The sequence below is a fragment of the Bactrocera dorsalis genome, chromosome 4, assembly GCF_023373825.1.
Source record: "Bactrocera dorsalis isolate Fly_Bdor chromosome 4, ASM2337382v1, whole genome shotgun sequence".
Taxonomy (NCBI): domain Eukaryota; kingdom Metazoa; phylum Arthropoda; class Insecta; order Diptera; family Tephritidae; genus Bactrocera; species Bactrocera dorsalis.
This window is the reverse complement of record NC_064306.1, coordinates 35,254,062-35,275,346: the sequence shown is the minus strand read 5'-3', so window position 1 is coordinate 35,275,346 and position 21,285 is coordinate 35,254,062. Positions and strand designations below refer to the sequence as shown.

The following is a 21,285-nucleotide window of genomic DNA, read 5'->3' as shown; positions in this document are numbered from 1 at the left end:
TCTTGGTTGATAATGGACGCTCCGTTTGGTAATCCTGGTTGAATATGCTGTTATATATAATAAGTTAAATTGTTGTTGGTGCTATAGACTGCTGTGAACTTAACAACTGTATGTTTAGTGAAAAGAAGGCGGAAGGAAAAGCTCCAAAGAAACAATTACTATTTTATGTGAGATGTTTTCTAATTTGGAAAATATTTTCGGTTAATAAAATTTTATTTCAATCAACAGTTGATATACACTAGGGTGTCAATTCCTTTTTAAGCTGATTGTTGTTTTCCAAACTTCCTCTGAAGTTTCAGTTTCTGCCCTAAAAAAAAGGTCTATAACGTAAACAAGCTATTTATTCCCACTTCAAAATTTTTGCAATAATTAAAAAAAAAATAAATCTACATTTTTTAAAGAATATATTGAAATACACAATTTTTTGCACAACAAAACATGTCTGAATGATAATTTTCTCAAAATTTCTGTATTCATACGTATAGTACACCATGGCGTATGAGCCACAAGAATGTATAAATCACATCAATGCTGAAAATATAGAGTTTATTATCAGTAGTTGGGGATGGTTAGAGTTGCAAATAGCATATAAATTAGTATATCGGGGTCGAATCGAGAGAACATTTTTTGGCGTTTATTTTCTGAAGACTCTCAGATTGTTCATCCGTTGAGTTCAATTTTCGATGACTCGTTCGAGCATTTCCACTGGTCACTATCGAATCACCCGCGTAATGTTTTGCTCCAATGCCTGAATCGAAGCGGGTTTATCCGTATAGACTTAAGATATATCTAAGGGGTTGACACGATCTTGATGGCCAATCGACCTGCCCATAACGTTAAATTATCTGCTCACCGAAATGTTCTCTCAATAAATCCATTGAGTGATGCAATGTGCGGGAAGTGGAAGATTACGAGCTTTCATTTCAGGCATCAAACAATCGGTTTTTATCTCGCCATTGATAGTGACGTGATAGATAATTATGGACCGATGATTCCACCGGCCCACAAATCACACCAAACCTTTGCTTTTTCTGATTGAAATGGCAGCTCTTGAATCTCTTCAGATTACTCTTCGTCCAAATACGGCGATTGTTTATTTACATACCCATTGAGTCAGAAATAGGCCTCATCGCTGAACAAAAAATTGAAAACGTCGAATCTTCTTAGAACTTTTCAAGGGCCCATTGAACGAAGCGATGTTCCTTGAGAAGATCGAGTGGCTTCAATTCTTGCACAAGCTGTATTGTGTACGCTTTCAATTTAAGATCTCGACGTAAAATGCGCCAAGCCGTTCCAAACATTACGGCTGCTGTATTTTCGTCATAACGTGCTGGACGTGGTCTATTCGGTCGAATATTATCCAATAATGAATGCTGTGTCTTAAGATGGGTGATGGTGTTGCGAATAGTACGCTCACTAGGACGATCATGTTGACCATAAGAATCACGCGAAACACATTCTTAAAAATATACTGAATAAAAATAACATGACAGCAAACACGACTCACCCGAGATCTGCTCTTAAAAAGTACTTGGATCACTTATTATATCGAGCTGCCAATTGACTCCAATGTCATAACGAAAACACAATTCTCTATTTATGCTCGGCAAAAATAGCCGAGTTTAATGTCAGTAGTAATTTTATTTTCCATACTATAATATTTTCGAAAGCGATTATCATCTCCTATGTCGGTATTTTATAAATATGTATTTCATTGCATGTACACGCTTATTGCCATTGAGCGCTTTTTAAATACAGAATACAATTTCATTGATTCGATTAATCAACAAAATCTACAGTTACACATTTGTCATAGCATTTGCAATATGCAAAATAATTGATGCACGAATGCAACATTTTTCTTAACACTTTTCTAAGATATTACAAAATTTCACTACGATAACTCTACACAACTTGTATAATAGAAAATCGTATCGTTCATTGAAAAGGGCTTATACATATTCATATGTATACATATACATATGTAAGTGTATTTGTGATTATCTATTTATATTTTTGTATGTTTTTTCTACATACATACGTACAGTTGTTTATTTAAATGTATATTTATTTGAAGAGTTCTACAGTATTATAAATACTATTAGTACAGTGTAAAAAAGGATATTTTCGCGCCTAAAGTCTTTGTGATTGTATTGTGCCATGGCATAACTTTACGATTAAGCTCGTACAAAAACGTCAGTATAAATTGCTGATAATTAAGTGCAATCCATACATTTGCGGTTCTAACTTATTACCTTCTAACGGCATTAATCGATAACAGCAACAACTACGCGAAATCCTTCCTTCGCCACGTCACAATTTTTGTTTCATAGAAACATCAATGGAAACTGAAGAAAAATAATATATGTATATGATAAAACTGAAACAAGGATAAACATTGCCTACAAGAACCTAACAGACAAATGTTTGGGAGATACATATCTGCGCAGAACATTCCTTATTCTCCAAATAATGAACTTTCTGCTTAATTTTGATCTGCTTAAAAGTGATTTTGGAGTTCAAAAGAGAAATAAAAGTGAAGTGGTAAAGTAAGGGTTAACACGATTCATTTAAATATAAAAAATGTCCACCAATTGCCATTGCAGCATTATAATATCAATGAATCTGTCTTTAACACCTTACTGAAAAATTAGAATCAAAAATCTAAACACATTGTTTTTCTAGAAAAATATTCTTTGGAGAGTTTTTGTATAGATTCTTAAAAAAGGACCGTTTATACATTATTTTAATTTGACTAACTTTAATTTTGTCCGATTATCTCAAACATTGAACTATTTCGAAAAAAAAACTGTGACTTGACGAGTTTCGGGTTTATGTTATTGATAAACTTCTAGATACTAGACATCGTGGAAAATCATCTTACAGTATAATAAATAGTTTAATAGATTAAAGCAAGACTTAAATTGCATAAAATTTAATTTTCAACAATAAATTGAAAAAATTAATACAAAATGTATAGAATTAACTTATTTAATTCAATAATATATAATATAGAGTATAGATATGTTTAATAAGAACGCATTATTTGCGAACCATTTACAAATGCCGCAAAAGTATTTTTCACATTGAAAAGTTATAAAAAGAAATTGCTATTGAGGAGAATCTCTTTGCATTTCCAAAAGAAGTTTCTTTTAACTACATCGTGGAGTAAGGTGGAACTATATGCTCCATTTGGAGTTTAGTTTCTTAATGTACATATATTTAAGAATACATCCAGAAATTATTCGAAGTTACATGCAAATTTGAAAAGGCATTTCAGAGTGCTTGGAAGTACAAAACCAAACTTTGAACGCGTTTTTTTCAAAATGGTGTTTTCGAAGTCGGTGACCAACATTACTTGAAAACGGCTAAACCGATTAATCTCAAATTTTAACACAAGCTTCTTAGGTATATTTTTTAGTAATTTGTCGACGATTTTTTCTCACCAATAAATATTTTTTAAAAACAATTTAAGAAAGAAGTTTTGGACAAGAATCGATTTGTTTAGAAAAGTCATTTTGTCAAAAAAAAAAAAATAATAATTTTGCTTTATTCCTTCGATTTAACATTACTTTAACGAAATCTGATTGGTTTGTTAATTTCAGAGCTATATGGGTCACCGCAAAACGTGTTTTTTTAGAGGATCTCCCGGAGATCAGTTGTAGTATATAAAACAAATATTTTTACTAATACTTAGCCTTAAAATACAGTTAAAGGATATCATAATATGAGTAAAAAAATTTGTATCAATAAATTTAAAAGTTTTCTTAGAAAAAATTCGCTTTTTCGACCGTCTAATTGTATATAACCCTCTAAAGTTAGTTTGGAAGGTTTGATAACATAATTTTTAGTAATTTTGAAGTACTTATAAACAATTAGTATATTACCAAAAAATCACTTATTCATTAAATATTTTTATCTTTAAGATTTTTGAGATCAGTTTATTTTCTATAAATATTTGTAAATGCAATTTTAATATATGTTCGTTCCACTCAGTGCTTTGTGATTAGTTAATTTTTGTGGCACTATGTTAATGTGACTTAAGTCGACTCAAGTTAATCGAAGTGTTTTTGAACATTTTACTGGAGACACCATATTATATCTCGGTAAGTAAATATGGAATAACCTTGCAAAAAAACCACCTTTTATTTTGAGATTTACCTAACTGGAATCCTAACATTTTCGTTGGATTATCTACTGAATACAGCATTTATGGAATGACCACACGAAAATTAACTCTTAGAAGATGCCTTTGGTACTCGGGTTCGTCTAGAGCTCATCAACTTTTCAAGATTGGCAATTTCATTGATTCGCAAATAACCCCACTAAGAGAAGTTTTTAGATCCGAGGGGCACATCAATATCAGGACTTGATAGTCATTGCCAATACGTAAAATGCCAAATACTCGTAGTATCCTAGGTTAGCCTTACTAAGGGCAAAGAGATCACTAGATCTCTTGCGATCGATCTTGAGCCTAAAGGCTTTTCCTACAGCGCATGTGCCGATGGTGGCCCAACGCTGGCTAAGCTTAAGCGAAGCTATACTCGTATAGTAGTAGAACACAAGAGGATACGAGACCATCCGACCCGCTCCCTTCCTACCGACCTTCCCTTGCTAGCTCATCACTGCAATAGTTAGAAAGTCTGAAGCTGGAGTTGATAGAGAGTTCCTGACAGTAAACTCCTCCACCAACCTTTGGCACAAAAACAAAAAAAATATTTGATTTAAGTCGACTTAGGCTGTTTTAACATATGCCCACACATTACTATTCGAAGAGCGTCTATCAAAAACGTACAGCTATCGTTTGTTTTCAAAGTATATAATAAATACAAATGTATATAATATGCTTTGATATAATATATATGCGCCAGATCTACTATACTTAATGATCATTACTACTACTATTACATTTTACATGTGCTTTTGTTATTAAATTGGAAAAAAGCCGAGCTTACAAAAAATATTCTCTACATAAATACTAAATATACTTTGGCTACAGTCTCTCTAAGTATGTATTTGTATATACTATTTTATACATATGTACGAGTATGTATAATTTCAATGCATGTATGTATATATTATATTGAGCCTAAAGGCTTTGGCGCCCTTTATTTGTGTGTGTGTGTGTAAATGTGCAAGTAAAATGAATGGAAGATCGCTTGGTCATTTGATTTATCTACCTCTTAATATATATATATATAACTAGATAGAGCTTAATCTAATATTTTTGTTACTTTTTGTAAGTATTTTAAATAGCGAAAGTAATATTTTTGTAAGTAATATTATTGCATTTTTAGGTTATGTTTATATGAAAAAAGCTCCGTTTTGATTGGCATGCATGTAAACTACTATTTTATGCTAAATTTATGTATATGTGTGCGTGTGTTTGTATTATATTTCGCTTTAAAATCGATGACTTAATTATTTTTATTCACTTTTTTATTGTATTTGTTGTATATACTCAATATTATTATTGTTGCTATTGTGTTGGTTGCGTTGGCTTCGTATCGGTTTTTGTATTCGTACTTTTTAGGCAATTGATATCGGTAGTACATATGTATTATTAAAATGCAGAGAGCAAAAAGGAACTATGATGCTTGATAAATAGTGTGCGAGAATAAAGCTACAATGTTTTTAATTTTCGATTTTATTTTCTTTTTGTTTTTTTTATAATGACTTGCAAGTGAATTATTTATGTGTTCGAAGCATGACTTGGAAAAAAGTTGTGCTTTAAGAAATGTAGTAATGCCTTCATACCGTTACGGCGAAATTGTTGAAGAAGAGGTGGTTAAGAGTCCTTCCCATGACAGTCGGGTCTAAGTAACTGGGACGGATCCGAATTTTTGAGGACTGCCAACTCGGCACCATTACTCGAAATTACTTCAGGGATGTTTTGAGCCGGTACAACAACAGCTGATGTTTAAGAGGGAGGATAGAATAAAATAGAAAATAATCGTGACTTTGTTCCCTCTCCTATATCACATATGGTCACAAAGATCCAGCACTCTGAACAATTCCAGGAGTTTGTTGGATGCGATTAAAATGATGTGATCCCTGTCCACTTAGATGGAACCTAGGGCATTCAGCCTGCTTCTACAAATTGCTGGCAATCTAGAATCAGGTGTTGTGGAGTTTCCTGTTCTATGTCGCAAAACCAGCAATTTACGCAAGATACTATGCTCTCGTTGGACAAGTGTTTCTTTAGCCTGCAGTGCCCTCTAAGAGGGTGGATAGAAGGGGGAGTATACTGTGGCGCTCTCCATCAACTCAAGGTTTCTGGTTACCCGACTATTGTCTTTCAAGCGGAAGTGGCTGTCATCGAGGTAGCGGTACATATGCTCCGAAGTGCAGCTGCCTTCAGAAAGTTGTGCATTTATTCCTATAGCCGAACAGCTATACAGGCTTTGAGCTCGCTGACTGTGCGCTCCAAACAAGTCAAGAAGTGCATGATCTCATTAGTAAAAGTTTCAAACTTTTCTCATATTATACTTGATTGTCTGCCTGGAAACAGCGGAATCGCCGGAAACTGCAATGCCGATGAGCTTGCTAGAGAGGGCACCCTTACATCAATTTTATCTGACTGAAAGGGAGTCGGTTTTTTTATGCTTTCTACACCGAATCTATTGACCCCCCGAGAGTTCGGCAAACGCGGGCCAACAATCAGAACTTGTGCGACTGCGAGATCCTTTCTGACCTAAAGAGAGTCAAAAGAGGTTCTAACTGAACCCTGACCAATAGGTTCACTCGCGGTGATTTTTATTGTTTTGTCAAACGCTTTTTACCAAAGCTATATGGAGGAAGGCAAGGTTGAACGGTTGAATTATCCTTTTACTTTCTCCTCTATTTTGCCAGACTAAGAATGATATGTCCCGGTAGACACAATTTTTGAGCACAAATCGAAGTGGCTGGGATTGATATTAATCGACTTAATAAATTTGTGGTTAGTTTAAAACGCATCGTCTATAAATGAGGAAGGACAAATATATGTATGTCAAAGTGAGATATATCGATATCTAACCTAACCTATGTACGGTTGCCATTGCTCGTTGTACTTGGTTGGTCTTAAAGCTTCATAAAATATAAATTATTGGAGAAGTAGGTTTTTTATTGAGCATAGTGCTAGTGAGTGTACCACCGGTAATACCAAACTTCCAACTTCGTTGTACCACATATATAGAAAGATTTGTCTCTTGCTTCGAGGACTTAAGAGGACTTAGTCTCGTCGATTTTCTATTCGATGTCGCTAAACTTTTTTCTGCAGTATGTATACTCCTAAGGTTTGAGTACAGGAGAACGCTGCTGGCACCAGATCCGGAAAATACGGTAAAATTCTGAGCTTTCATGCACTTTCACCATTGTGATCATTATCTTGTGAGACGTTGTGGATTATTTACGATTTCGATTTTTAAAAGTTTCAATAACAATCATTCGCCAGTAGGAAGTTATACGAAGATATTTTAAATAGCTAGTTCTAACTATAATAGATGAGGCTCCTTTTTTGAGAAACGATAAACACTTTTTGGACTGTCTGATATGTAAATTTCTTTGAAACGTTATTCGAAAGGTTGCGAAATGTTTAATTTGGAAAGGCTGATGGTAGGGGAATAATCCAAGCCTGAACCAAAATCTAATTCATCTAAAATCAGTATACTAAGCTGAGATTATATAGCGGGTACTTAAAAAGTCCCTCACCCGTTCAGTGTTCAACATCTAAAGCAAAGAAAACGGAGTATAAAAAGTTGCTTCATCTCAGCGACTACACTCCAATCACGACCTGTTTCGAACGCCGACGTAATTTCAGTTTGATTTCTATAAGCTTATATGAATTTAATGTAGATTCCTCTACGATGATACGGATATAAAAATAAAGCTTCAAACATTTAATACACTGGGAAAGTTACCACATCGTCTTCCAAAAAAGTTGTGAAATAGGACATATGAACCTGCGACTAACCCTTTTCCACGACTGTCCAGTCTATGGAACCAAAACCAACCCAAATTTTTGTCCGGCTAAAGATTGTCACTTCGGCCGCTCGGAAGTAGGACTAACCCGTTCCCACGATAGTCTGGTTTATCCAAACGGAACGTACCTGTATTTTTATTCCGCTAAAGATTGTCTGTTCAGTGGCTTGGAAGTAGGATTATAGGTCATTATGCTAGGAGACATCTCGAAATACTTACATATATGTACATACAATAGTCTTCCTTGAATTTGTGAAAGTGTCTAATATCCGCCCTCAACTGAACTTGTTCAACTTTCTCACTTGTTATAATTTTAACAAAGAATTTTCGAGTTTGCGATAATTCAAAAAATAGACCTTAAAGCACAGCCTTTTTTCGATCATATCTAGATACAACTTTAGATCGGTTTGAAGACGAATTTTGCAGAATTTTTTCATAAAAATATTTATATATGAGTCCAAATTAGATCTGAGATCTGCAGATTTTGTTCAAACTTTCCACCCTAATGTTCAAAAACCCAGATATTTGCATATTAAATCGATCTACGTAGTTGATTATCGCATAAATTATATAGTATATCGATTCACTTGCTAAGATATTGATTTCATTTATCATTTGGTGCGTGAAGTAATGATTTTTCGCGCTTGCAATGTAAATGTATTATATTTATGCTAGTATTATTAATACCTATGTCAGTATGTATGAAACGCTTACGCTAATGATCTACGATTTGTATGTATGTAATTCGTATATGTAAACTAGGAGATTGCAAAGTTCGTTTATAAAGTTTTGAAGCAAAAATTGTGCATTTTCGACGATCATTCAACAAACGAGTACTTAACTACTCGCTCGTTATCACTTAAGAGTACATACTGAGTATGTGTGTATGTAAATTTGGCTAACAACAGCATAGTTGATACCACTTTTATATGAATGTATCTCAATACATACATAGATCGTAAATATGTTGACGAATATCGTAAACATTTGCGACGAACATCGTAAATTGTCCGACAATATCGTAATTTCTAACTTCGTTAAACGCTTTCAAAGCGCTTGTAATTTACTTCCACTCAATATATACAGCGACTTGACTTCACAAGACGCTTGCGCGTATCCGATTTAGGGCCAAGCGAAATTGATGCCGGTCATTTGGTAAAATTTGTTGTTGAACGGTCGATAGAATTCACGCAAACGTTCGATGGCAGCTTCCTCAATGTGCGGATGATTGCGTCCTTTCGTCTTGCCCAAACAATGTGGCGTGGAACGCGCTTCCGACTTGAATAGACAAGGGAAACCTTTGGTGGCGTTAAAGTAAAAATGTTTCTCAGTCACGACGCGTTTAAGACCCAAGAAGTCTTGTACACGTCCAATCTCGTAGGCAGGATCCATAATAAGTCGTTCGCCGCTTATGAAGAGCAATTGCGAGAGCGGAAAGTATTTCAACCACTTCTCCAGATAACGCGAGTATACACCTATTTTGACGGGTCCCCAAGCGGTGTCCACTACCGCGAACGAGCCGTTGACGAAGGCTAAATCTTCGAAACGTTTCATATCCGACTTCTTGCTGGCCGCTTGCGTGTAGTCGGATATGGCTCGTGTCACAGGATCGCGCACGACAATTAACAGCCTGTAGGTGAGAAAAGTAATGTGTAGTTTTGGAATTTAGTGAATTTAATGAGAAGCAAATCAAAGCTTTTGTTGCATTGATGTATTATGTTATTTAGGTTAGGTTAAGTTGATCTGGTAGGCCAATAAGCCGGGACCAGTTTCGTCCTTTGCTATACTAGATGAAGTTACTTGCTAAGTCCAAGAGGAGTAGTCATCGCTTAGAATGCCTGCGCTTGTCGCGAATTTTAACAGACTCTGTCGCCTCACTGTCGATACCTCCTCCAGTGTATCATACTGTGGGGACCGCTTACAGCGTTGTCTTGCCAATGCGGGACAATTGCACAAGGGATACTCATTGTTTCCCTGGAGCCCTGCTCTAGGTATTTCCTGCAGTCTTCTCGATCTGATGGTTATTTAGGTAGTTTTGTCTCTCCATTGATTTTTGGATGGTCAAACTATTAATAAGCTTGGTAAGCAGAAATCGCATTAACTCTCCCTGATAGTACCAGAGGTCTTTGATACTTTATGGTATGAGATGAGCTTTTGTCCTCACTTTATACGGTTATACACCGCAATTTATGATCAGAAAAAGAAATAGTTTGAGAAAGGCTTCATAGGGATGCTGATATTACACTTTGAATAGCTGATCAGTTCAAGAACAACTTTATAGATTTCGTGGATAGATCAATGTCGTCAAATTTCGCTATTTGGCGGATCACGGATCTGGAGTTAGACACCCTACAACCATAGAGTAAGAAAAGTTGTTGTCTGGTATGAATGGACCTTAAAAAAAAAGGATGGATTTGTGAAATGTTGGACTGCGTTTTAAGAGTATAGACGACTTAATCTTCATCCTAAAACAGACAAATGAGTATTATGATCAGTGAGGTTCTCGAAATCAGACGAAGTTCCGGATTTATCCTCCTGCAACGATATCCTTTGAACTTGAAGTCCAGAGTTTTCGAACATTTTCGGGTTCGATCGTACATAAATTGGAAGGGATGCTAGGGTAAATGCGTTCCATAGATGTAAGAACAAAATATTACCAAAAGGCTTGTGATAATGAATCAAGCCGGTTTCTATTATAATTTAAAATTATAGTTTTTCGCTAAACCGGGCAGACATTTTGGGACTATGATTAATATCAGGTCAAGTGGCAGGAATCGGACTGCAAAAAGATGTGATTTGGTGGTGCTCGTCCTTATCCTCACGGAATTTTTAAGGAGGCAAGATTATATCAGTATTTTGCTTAGCACAATAAGCCTAGGCTTAGCCGTGGCCAATTGTGGTCCTCTTCTCAGTTAATCAGCAAAACATTAACCCTAGATATTAGCACACACGCTTTGAGAAGCTGAGGTGAAGATAGTATTTGAGGTTAGGAATAACATTCTCAAATAAAAAAAAACCCAACTGTCCGTCCTAATCCGTCATACTATATTATAACTTTGTTTTGTCGCGCCTTTAACTCACTTTGTCGCCGCATTCATTTGATGCACCCGCTGCGGCACCTCTTTTGTCACAAAATAGCTCGGCGTCTTCTCCATTGTTATTTGACCCTCAATGGTGTAGGGCATATGGTGACGATACCAGCGCAGACCGCGTTGATAATGACGATCAAAAAAATGCACCTCACAGCCAGCGGCGCGTACATCCGGATGCAGACGTATAAATTCAAGTAGCGCGCGTGTGCCGCTCTTCTTCACGCCAATAATGAGCGTGTCGGGCAGATGACGCGACGGATGCAAACCTTGTTGACGTAGGAAACGATATTTCGGTGAACCGTCGGCAGCTTCCTGTGGCGGATTGCTCGCATTATTATTGTTGTTGGTGTTGTTATTTGAGTCACTTAACGGCACAATATGTACAACGGATGAACCGTGAATTCTTAAGCTTAATGCTGCCGATGTGTGTTTCGATGCCACACTGACGACATTAACGCTGTCATTTGAATTGTCTAGCTTTGTGGGTAGCGGTGTTGCAGTAGTAACGGTGAGCTCGTCATCGGAAAAGAGTAGGCCGCGAAATGGATTCTGTGAGATGTAAATTTTATTAGTTACCAGTCATAATATGTGAGATGTTTGAGGAGAGCTTTAATTTGTGTATAACATTTGTAACGAAAAGGGTGGCCCATAAATTGTGAATTTGGCAAGGATTATTGTCCAGAGTAACGCTACAACCACCGATAAAATTGTTTAGATCGGACCACGATCGGAAACAAGTCCTTGTCTGCGAAACTTTTTTATTTTCCTTCTATTTGATGGGATATATTCATGATTTGGCATAGATTACTTTCCAAAAAACGACAACACTTTCGGAGATATTATTCAGATCGGACTATATCGTATAGCTGTCATACGAACTGAATGATCGGAATCAAGTTCTTATCTGGATAATATTTCATTTGACTATGTATCTTCTAAAATTTGGTATGGATTTTACCCAAGGCAACGGCACAATCTCTGAAGAAATTGTTCATTTCGGACCACTATAGGATATACATAGTGTTGATAAAACTGATCGATCAAAATTAAAATCAAGTTCTTCTATGGAATCTTTAGTATTTACGACTACGAGCAAAAAGTAGTAAGACTTTGTTCATAATTTTAAAATTCTCAATTTGTTCTTCAAAGTCTATGTCGTCCCCCTCAAAGTAATCCCACTTGGCAACAATATTTTTTTCAATCCACGAATAATTCTTAAGGCACAGCTTTAATTGTTGTTTACTCAAATATAGTGTTTTCAATAAGAGCGCTACAAAAGTTTTTTCAAATAGATCAAAAACGGTGCAGGATATCGATGAAATTTTGTATTCCTCTGAAAGTACATATGATGCCAGTAGTCCACTCGCTGAACCCAATTTTCGACGGTTTTCCAGCTTAAATCAGCCGATATTGATGCTATTTTACGTTCGATATTCATACGAAGTTCATTAATCGTCGTTGGCTTGTTGGCATAGACTATAGAGTTGACGTAGTCCCTAGGAAATTGTCTTACGGCGACAAATCACACGACCGAGGCGGCCCATTGACTGGGCCATGCAGCCAGAAGCGAGACTCCTCACTGAAGATGATTTTTCGAAGAAAATCCGGATCCTTATCAAGCTTCGCCCAATTCACGAACATTCGACGATTCTGGTGGTCAAACGGCTTCACTTGTTGCGTCAATTTGATCTTGTAAGAATAGAGGTCAAGATATTTTCACAAAATTTGCCACAACGACGTCACAAAGGTGCCCAATGCTTGAGAACGACGTGTGAGGACCGATTTGGGCCTTCCTCAACTGATGTGCTAGGGCACTACGGGCACTTCTTTCTCTCACTGTAACGGGAACATTTTGTACTGTGCCTGTGGATTCAAATTTTTCCATTTTCTCCACACACAATTGTTTATCTGACAGGACGATGATGACGACCATAAATTGGGCGTAGCGCTCTTAAATTTGAGGCCACGAACTCCAAATTTCGGTACTACATTTCCATAGTTTCGACTCGATGTTGGATCGTATATCCTTCCATGATGAAATGACAAACCTTACTGAAGGGAAACGTTAGAAGAACGGGGAAAAATATGGCATCGTTGTCTGTCCTTATCTGTCCTATAGAAAAAGTACGTTAATATTCCTAGTTGACAGTTTCCTGAGACCGGAAGGTCAGAAGGAATTCTGGGTGCCCCACATCTCGATAATCGAAGAAAACTGTCAACATAACCTTGATTTTTGACCTGCTTTCACATGGTTTTTTCGGCTTCGGCTTACCTTTGCAACGATATTTGGCCGATGGATTGTCTGTTTCTGGGTCGTAAGCATAGAAGACTCATCCACAGTAACAATACGTTTACGACATCGGAAAGCATTGTTTCAGAGACGTTAACGTGACTCTGTTTCTCAAAAAAATTTAGTGATGTTGGAAGCAAACGTGATTTCACTTTTCTTAAGCCCAAATGATCTTTCAAATGGTTTTCACTGATCCTACCGATATACCAACGATGTTAGTAAGATCCCCCTGACTGTTGCCGAATGCACTTTATGCAAATCAGGGTGACAAGCGTAAGCACCAATGACTATTTTGATGGGACATTTGGCACAGGTATCACTGACAGTCAAGCCAACCAAAAATAAAAATATTTCCGAAATTTATTTTAAAAAGTCTTACTATTATTTGGCCACGGTGGTGTAAGGATATTTAGCTTCCGTGCCACCGAAGTTAACGTTTTCTTGTTTCACAGTTAAAAGCCGGTGACTATATGAACCACCCTTATGTGTGTGTAGCATCTGCAGCATAGCTGGCTTACAGTCGATTAAATGTAAGAAATCTCCTTGCTGTGTAAAATAATATCAAATTTGTGTCGCTAACCACGCACCTTTTGGAATGTCCGACTAATGCTTGTTAATAGGCACGAATTAAATGTATATGATACATATATTAGGGATATGCAAATTAGCAGCGTTATCGCCAAACTGCGATTGCTGAGATTGTTGAACCAGTTCATGACAAACATACTGCTGCGGCGCTGCCCTCGTTGCTCGTTTTCTCCATCCAAATCACACAAAATGCACAATTTCGGTCGATTTGACGATATTAAATGCGCTCCGAACAACTACCGTTATAAGTACACACATCACAACTTGTTCAACTTAACTATGGCCACTACATTTTGCTAAAAATCAGCGATTTTCTGATTTTCGATAGTCACTACATTGCTGTGTGTTGCTAGAATAATTGCACAATTGCACTAATTTGACGAAGAGGAAAATTTCCAAAATTTCCTGCAACGATTTCCCATCGAAAAGGGTTGATTTCGCACAGCTCGGCTTGATTGTGTGCGTTGGTGTGTGTGTGTGGGTGATTGAGCGTTAAGGCGAATGAGGGCAATTTACAAATACATATCCATATACTTGTATATACATATATAAGTCGATAAGAAATCAAGTCAAACATTTCTATAATGTTTGTATGTGTGTGTGTTGGTGTGGGCGCAATAAATGTCAAATATCCGCCATGAAAGTGGCGAGGAATGTTTGCTTGCCTTCCAAACTTCACGCATTTCGCCAAATGATAAAGACGAATGACGCACAAAAACAGAGCATGAAAAGCAGAACAGCGGCATACAAAAACAGAAGCCGCTACAAAAGCGCTCCAAAAGTAAATGTCAAAAAGGATAACTGACAGCTTGCTTTATTGGTAGAACGCCGCTGCCGCTGGGGGTTGTATATTGGCAGCGAAGAAGAGCGGTCGCTCTAGCATTTTCCGACACCGCATACACATTCACACAACATTCAGGTACTACTTTACGCACTGTACGCCAAGCGATTACGTCGAAGTTCGACAAAAATGCGCTCTCGCCGTGCCGAAGTGCGCTCCTGCTGCGCGAAGTTGGCGGCTTGTGCCGTAAAAATTTACAGCGGATGTTGAAGGGTGAAATGCCGCTATCAACCCTGCGACCGCTCGAGCCGGCAGTTTCATTCATGAAATTCGGCGTCTTTGCCGAATTATTTGTACTTGCGCAGTTCGTATGCTGCTCGCAGTAAATCGCTGCTGGTTCGTGATTATACGGAGCGTATGAGTTGCTTTGGCTAATTGAAAGTTGTTTGCACAGTGTGTTTAATAAATAAAAGGTAAACTGGAAAAAAACTGCGATAACAGTTATCCATTGTATCTGTTTTTAAATGTAGCGTATTCAAAATTCCACGGTCTTCAATAAATTTTAGATTTTTTTCTTTCTTAGGTGTTTAGTTCAATTATATTGCACAAAATTACCACTCAATTATAATGAGATTCATTTATCGCTGGAAATTCAATTTCTCCTCATAAATTATCACTTTTATCACTTTTTTGCGCTTCTGCTTCGACTTCCCTCCTCCATGTTTCGGCTAGCAACTCGCGTCGTGATTTTCTCAAAGTATCCAAGTGCATTTATCCTGCGTCTGCAGACTGACATGCTGTCAATTAGCAGGTGTTCCGGAGTTTCAAGCTCCCTGTCGCAGAACCGGCAATTTGCTCAAGAAACTAGGTCCATGTTATATAGTTGTTTCTTCAGCTTACAGTGACTAGTTTAAAATGCGACAAGTTGAGTTTGATCCTAGGGACTTTGATTACATAATTAGACTTGCCGAGGTTATAACACCCCATTAGCAATTTGGGATGCCGCATGGCTTGAAGTTGTTGCCAATACCTTCTTTCTACCATGTTGGTGGATATTGCGGAGTGGACGAGCTCATCAGCCAGTTCATTCCCAGCACTTAGTTTCATTCCGTTAGACTATTCAACTGTTCTATACACTTCTGCACCAGTAGCGATTTGATCTCATAGGCAGAGATTGCTTTAAGTGCCGCTTGACAGTCGCTTCCATAGCAGAGTGGAATTCAGCGTGAGACCAATGTATTTGGCTCCAAAGAATTAAATTCCTGAGGTCGGGCTGGGACCTAAGTCTCGTATACAGGACGATGGTCGCCTTAGAGGGGTTGGTGTTCAACTCGACACTACTGCATCATCCTTTAACCAGGGGTAAATCCCTTTGTAGTAAGTCGCAGGCAGTATCCTCGAATGTGATTCTAGCTATAATAAGAATGTCATCCGCATATCCTTGATATCCGGATCCCATTATCGATAGCAAAACTAGTAGGTCGTGCCCGGCAAGGCTCCACAACAACACTTATACTACTTGGCCAGAATATCCGGATAATCCATCAAACACATCAGTTGAGGAATTATTGCAGCGTTTGTGAAGCACTTAAAGCCTACTAGACAACGGACTTTACTCTTGAATTGATTATGGTATTCTGGATAATCCAGAGTTCACAGATTTCTTCCGATTTAAGTTACAAAACACTAGCTGGTTGCCTTACTACAGGGTAGGCCATTTAAAGTTGACCCATTTGTTTCTAAAAAAAAAAGAACAAAAGAAAACAATGTTTTTTGTTCATTTCAAAAATAATTTATTTTGGTCCAAGGGGATTTGTTTCAGCTAATATTTAAAAATTAGATCGCGTAAATGGGCACCTTTAGCTTTGACAGCTAAATGCACTCTTTTTTCGACATTTTCCATGACTTTGGCCAATGTTTCGGATGATATGGCGGCTGTTTCACGTCGAATGTTGGCTTTCAGTTGAGCTAAGGTCTTTGGCTTATTAGCGTATACCTTGGATTTCAAATAACCCCACAAATAAAAGTCTGGTGGCGTCAAATCTGGTGATCTCGGTGGCCAGTCAACATCACCATTTTTCGATATCAATCGCCCGGGGAAAAATGGTCGCAATAAATTGATTGTTGGTCGAGCTGTATGGCATGTAGCCCCGTCCTGTTGAAACCAGAAGTTATCCATGTCATTTTCGCGAATAATGGGTATCACAAAATCCGTTATCATGGCTCGATAACGCTCACCATTGACTGTTGTCGTGGCTCCATCATCGTCTTCATCTCATCGTCACCGCACCAAACTGTTACTTTTTGGTCGTAAAGAGGCTGTTCTTCAATTAATTGAGGATTTTCGGTGGCATAAAATCGGCAATTTTGCTTGTTTACGCCTCCATTCAACGAGAAATGTGCCTCGTCTGACATGATGAGTTTTCGCCAAAAGCTGAATATAAAGCTGAACAATTTCAGCGCGTTCTTTTGGAGTGTACTGTTCCATGGTATAAATTGTCTTCGAATGACGCTTCTAACGCGGTATGACATTAGCCGATTTGTCAGCGCTGTTAAAAGTTACAGCGTTGCCAGATGGGTCAACTTTAAATGGCCTACCCTGTAGATACACTTAAGTTGGATTTCCGACATTAATTCGATTTTTCACCGTTTGGTTCGACTAGTTGAATTTAAAAAAGCCGGCACCAACACAAATCAATGCAAGCCGGAGCATTTTCATTATTGACCTGTACACGGTGTTCTGTTCTGAGAACGGAGCAAATAGATTCGATTCGACGTCGTTCGCAACAAATCGGACTGACTTATGGAAGGTCTTGGCACATTCTACGTCGCGATCTTGAAAGCATACAATATACAGCTTGTGCCAGAACCGAATTCGCTCAACATTCACAAGCGTTCGCTATGGGTTCTTGAAAAGTGCCAAGAAGATTGAACCTTTTCAAACTAAACTTTGTTCCGTGGTGAAGCCCATTTTTAGCTCAATGGGTATGCAAGAACGACCTGAAAAGTTTCAAGAGCATTTCATAAAAAAAAAAAACAACAATATATGTCAATGGAGACGTTATCACGTTATGATAACCGATTGCCTGAAAATGAAGCTCGTGATCTCGGCGCAATTTGTTTTCAACAAAACGGTGCCACTTAAGAAAACATTTCGATGAGCTGATAATTTCATGCTTTGGGTCGCTCGATTGGCCACCAAGATTGTCTGATATCAAACCTTTCGATTTTATCCTATGCGGATATGTAAAGTATAACGAGTCATCGAAAATTGGACTTAACGGATGGGCCATCAGTCGTAGCCGCGGCCAACATTTTAAGAGATATTCTTCAAAAAATAAATTCCAAATAATGTTCTTTCGAATGGTAATAAACATTCACCATGAAATTTGAAGTTTCTGTGTTTTTTCTTTAAAAAAAAAGCAGAGAGTCCCGAAATGTATCACTCTTTGTAAAGAACCAATTTGTGTTAAGTGAAACTCTCACATAACTCTCCAATCACATTATTGTCTCTAATCAAAGATAACTTCTGTAGCACAACACTTTTTATCTCAACGCCTAAGATACCTAGCAATTCGAAGAGTGTGTCATCGATGCAAGAATGCGGAGATAGCGTAGTAAATCAAACGTTTCGAAAACCTACAAGCGCGCAGATGTAAAAATAGAACAAAGTGATCAGTGACTATAATATTCTCACACCGAAATGTACCATTTTCCGGATATTTTAGGTAAACTAAAACAAAAAATTTGTGTGAATATTTTCTTAAGCAATTTTATTTTCCACAGTTTTTCTGTGCTTATTCGCGAGTGGCTGCTTCTTCGGCTACTACTGCAAGCATGCCTACGTCTACGACAATCTGTGGGTGCATTGGCACGCCTTGCTAGGGGGCGTCGTAGCTGTGGCCTTGGCGGGCGGCTTAACTTTGCGCAAATATTTGAAACGCCAGCAGAGTTACGATCACTTCTATGTGATTTTCTACGGCTTGATATGCTACCTTATCAGCTGTTGCTTCATGCTAACGGGCAACTTAAGTACGTAGCTTACAAAAGAGCAAACCAAGAAGTCGCTTTTATTAATATTTCCAATACCATATTATTTGCAGATATTTGCTTTTACTTCGGCTTCATCGGCATGGGCACTACGCTCATTCCCTGCTATAGCTACATTAGCTTGCGCAGCTCGTCGCGTGGCCTGCGTCCGGCGCGCATAGCGTTTGGGAATGCACTGCACTTCGCCGGCTTTACGGTGGGTTTTAGCGTATTCAACGAGTTCGAACCGATCTACTGCGGTTGGATCTATTTGGGCATTTCGCTCTTCATGCTCGCCGGCGTTGTGGTGAATGAGGTGCTCCAACATTTGGGTGTGCACAACTATAAGGTATCCTTCGATCTGGCCTTCAATCTGCTGAATGAGGAGAAACTTGTGTTCCTGCCGAACAAATCGATCTATGCGCTTTTTGCGGGTCGCGATGACTACTATGTGCAGCGCAATCGTCAATGGTGGGTTGTGGGCGTGGCTGCGGTTTTGATGTTGGAGCGCGCGCTACTATACTCTGCGTCGTACCAGCAGTTGGCTTGGAGCTCCACTTTTGCGTATATGGCAACACAGCATTTGTACGGTCCATACGCGCTCTACACGTTCGGTTGCGCGTTGGGTTGTGCTTTGATGGCGCGTTACAAGCCGAAATTGTTGTATCTAATGTTTGGCGTTATCAAAATAACGGCGCTCTCTGCGTTGCTGGGTGTTTATGACGAAGATGCCACAGAGCAATGCTTCTACTTTCTTTGCTTCTACTATACTTGCATCGGCGTGTATTCCAGCGTGGTTTTCCAACTAGTGCTCGAGTGTACGCCATTGCTTTACACCGAATTGGCGCTCGCTGTGGCTTACGTTATAGAACTGCTCGTCTTGGAAGTCTTAAAGTACGAAACGTTGGCAGATGACAATTGGCAAGAGTTGCTGGGGATCGGTGTATTTAATATTATCTTAACTGCAGTCTGCATAGCACTTGTGTGCATTTTTGTGCCGCGCTCACGTGGTCTCATTGAGATGCGTAATAAGCTGATGGGTGTTAGACGGCGCCGACCTTCGACACCACCACAATCCAAGCTATGGAATACGAATTATTTTGTATACCACGATCTACAACCGGACGATGTGCGTTGCGTGAAGTTGGACGGTAATCGTGTGTTTCAGCAGTACCCGAAAGAATCAGATGTCAGTGAGGAGCCGTCTAAGATAGGTGAGCGGCTTGCAAGTATTTGTTCAGGGAAGGGAGCTTTCTATTGACGGAAATCCGGAAAGCACTCTGAGTTGGTTTTAAAATTTCTATATTTTATCTATTGTTATAAAAATGTAAGATTTAATAAAAATAAAATAAAATTGACTAATAGAAGTTCTAAGTTCCGGTTTTTTTGAATTTTCAAGAATTTTGTAATGTTACTTACTCAGTTAGTTTTATGTGAGTTTTTCTCTCCATAAGGGAAGACAAAGTTGCTGGGAAATTAAATTCGGGGAAGTTCAAAAAAGTTACGTTCACTGTTACGCTGTTCAAAAGTCAATCAAAATAATGAAGAATTTCGCTATATTTGAAATTTTTGGGAAAAAGGGAAGAATGCCACCCAACCCACCAATGAAATTTGTGAAGTTCGCGAAGACGATGCTGTATCAGTTCGTGGAGCACAACAATGGTTCGCTCACTTCAGTTCTGGAAATTTCGATGTGAAAGATTCACCCCGCTCTGGTCGACCTGTCGTTGAAATTGTCGATGAAATTATGGAAAAGATTGACCACGATCGTCACATAAGTGGCCATGACATCGCCAAGGAACTTAACATTCATCACCAAACGATTTTGAAACATTAAAAAAGGCTGGCTACAAAAAGAAGCTCGATGTTTGGGCACCACATGAAGTGTCTGTGAAAAATTTAATGGACCGAGTTTACATCTGCGATTCTTTGCTGAAACGAATCGAATGAATGAAATCGAAACATTTCTGAAGCGAATGTTAACAACAGACGAAAAGTGGAACTACTAGAACAATAATGTGCGAAGAGGATCATAGTCCAAGCGTGATGAAGCTCAACAAATGGTCGCAAAGCCAGGATGGACGCCTCGAAAGGTTATGGAAAGGAATCATCCACTATGAGCTGCTCCAGCCTGGACGAACGATTGACTTTACATTTTACTGTCAGCAACTGACGAAATTGAAGCAATCAATCGAAAAACAAAAAGCCAGAACTGATCAACATAAAGGGTTTCGTCTTTCATCAGGACAACACTATGTAGATCACACAAGTATTTGATGACTCGGCAAAAACTGGGCGAGCTTGGCTGGGAAGTTATGATGCATCCACCATATAGCCCTGACCTTGCATCATCGGATTACCTTTGTTTCGGTCAATGCAGAACTCCCTAAATGGAGTAGAGTTGGCTTCAAGAGAAGCCTGTGAAAATTACTTGTCACAGTTTTTCGTCTAGAAATCAGCAAATTTTTACACTGAAGAAATAATATCTCTAGCGGAAAATGGCAAAAAGTGGTCGATCAAAATGATATGTACATATTTGATAC

At 38.3% G+C, this 21,285-nt stretch overlaps 2 protein-coding genes across 2 annotated transcripts; one reads left to right on the top strand and one right to left on the bottom strand.

Moving 5' to 3' along the window:
- Positions 1-7,071: 7,071 nt before the first annotated feature.
- Positions 7,072-14,785, bottom strand: LOC105227272 (heparan sulfate glucosamine 3-O-sulfotransferase 6). Its single transcript, XM_049456326.1, has 3 exons — positions 13,932-14,785; positions 11,044-11,603; positions 7,072-9,592 (listed from the first exon to the last, which is right to left on the bottom strand). The coding sequence occupies exons 1-3, from the start codon at positions 14,067-14,069 to the stop codon at positions 9,085-9,087; spliced, it is 1,206 nt and encodes a 401-aa protein (XP_049312283.1). The 5' UTR covers positions 14,070-14,785; the 3' UTR covers positions 7,072-9,084.
- Positions 14,786-18,292: 3,507 nt separating this feature from the next.
- LOC105227273 (uncharacterized) lies at positions 18,293-20,038 on the top strand. The gene is made up of 3 exons (XM_049456324.1): positions 18,293-18,441; positions 18,500-18,745; positions 18,817-20,038. The coding sequence occupies exons 1-3, from the start codon at positions 18,417-18,419 to the stop codon at positions 20,001-20,003; spliced, it is 1,458 nt and encodes a 485-aa protein (XP_049312281.1). The 5' UTR covers positions 18,293-18,416; the 3' UTR covers positions 20,004-20,038.
- Positions 20,039-21,285: the final 1,247 nt, after the last annotated feature.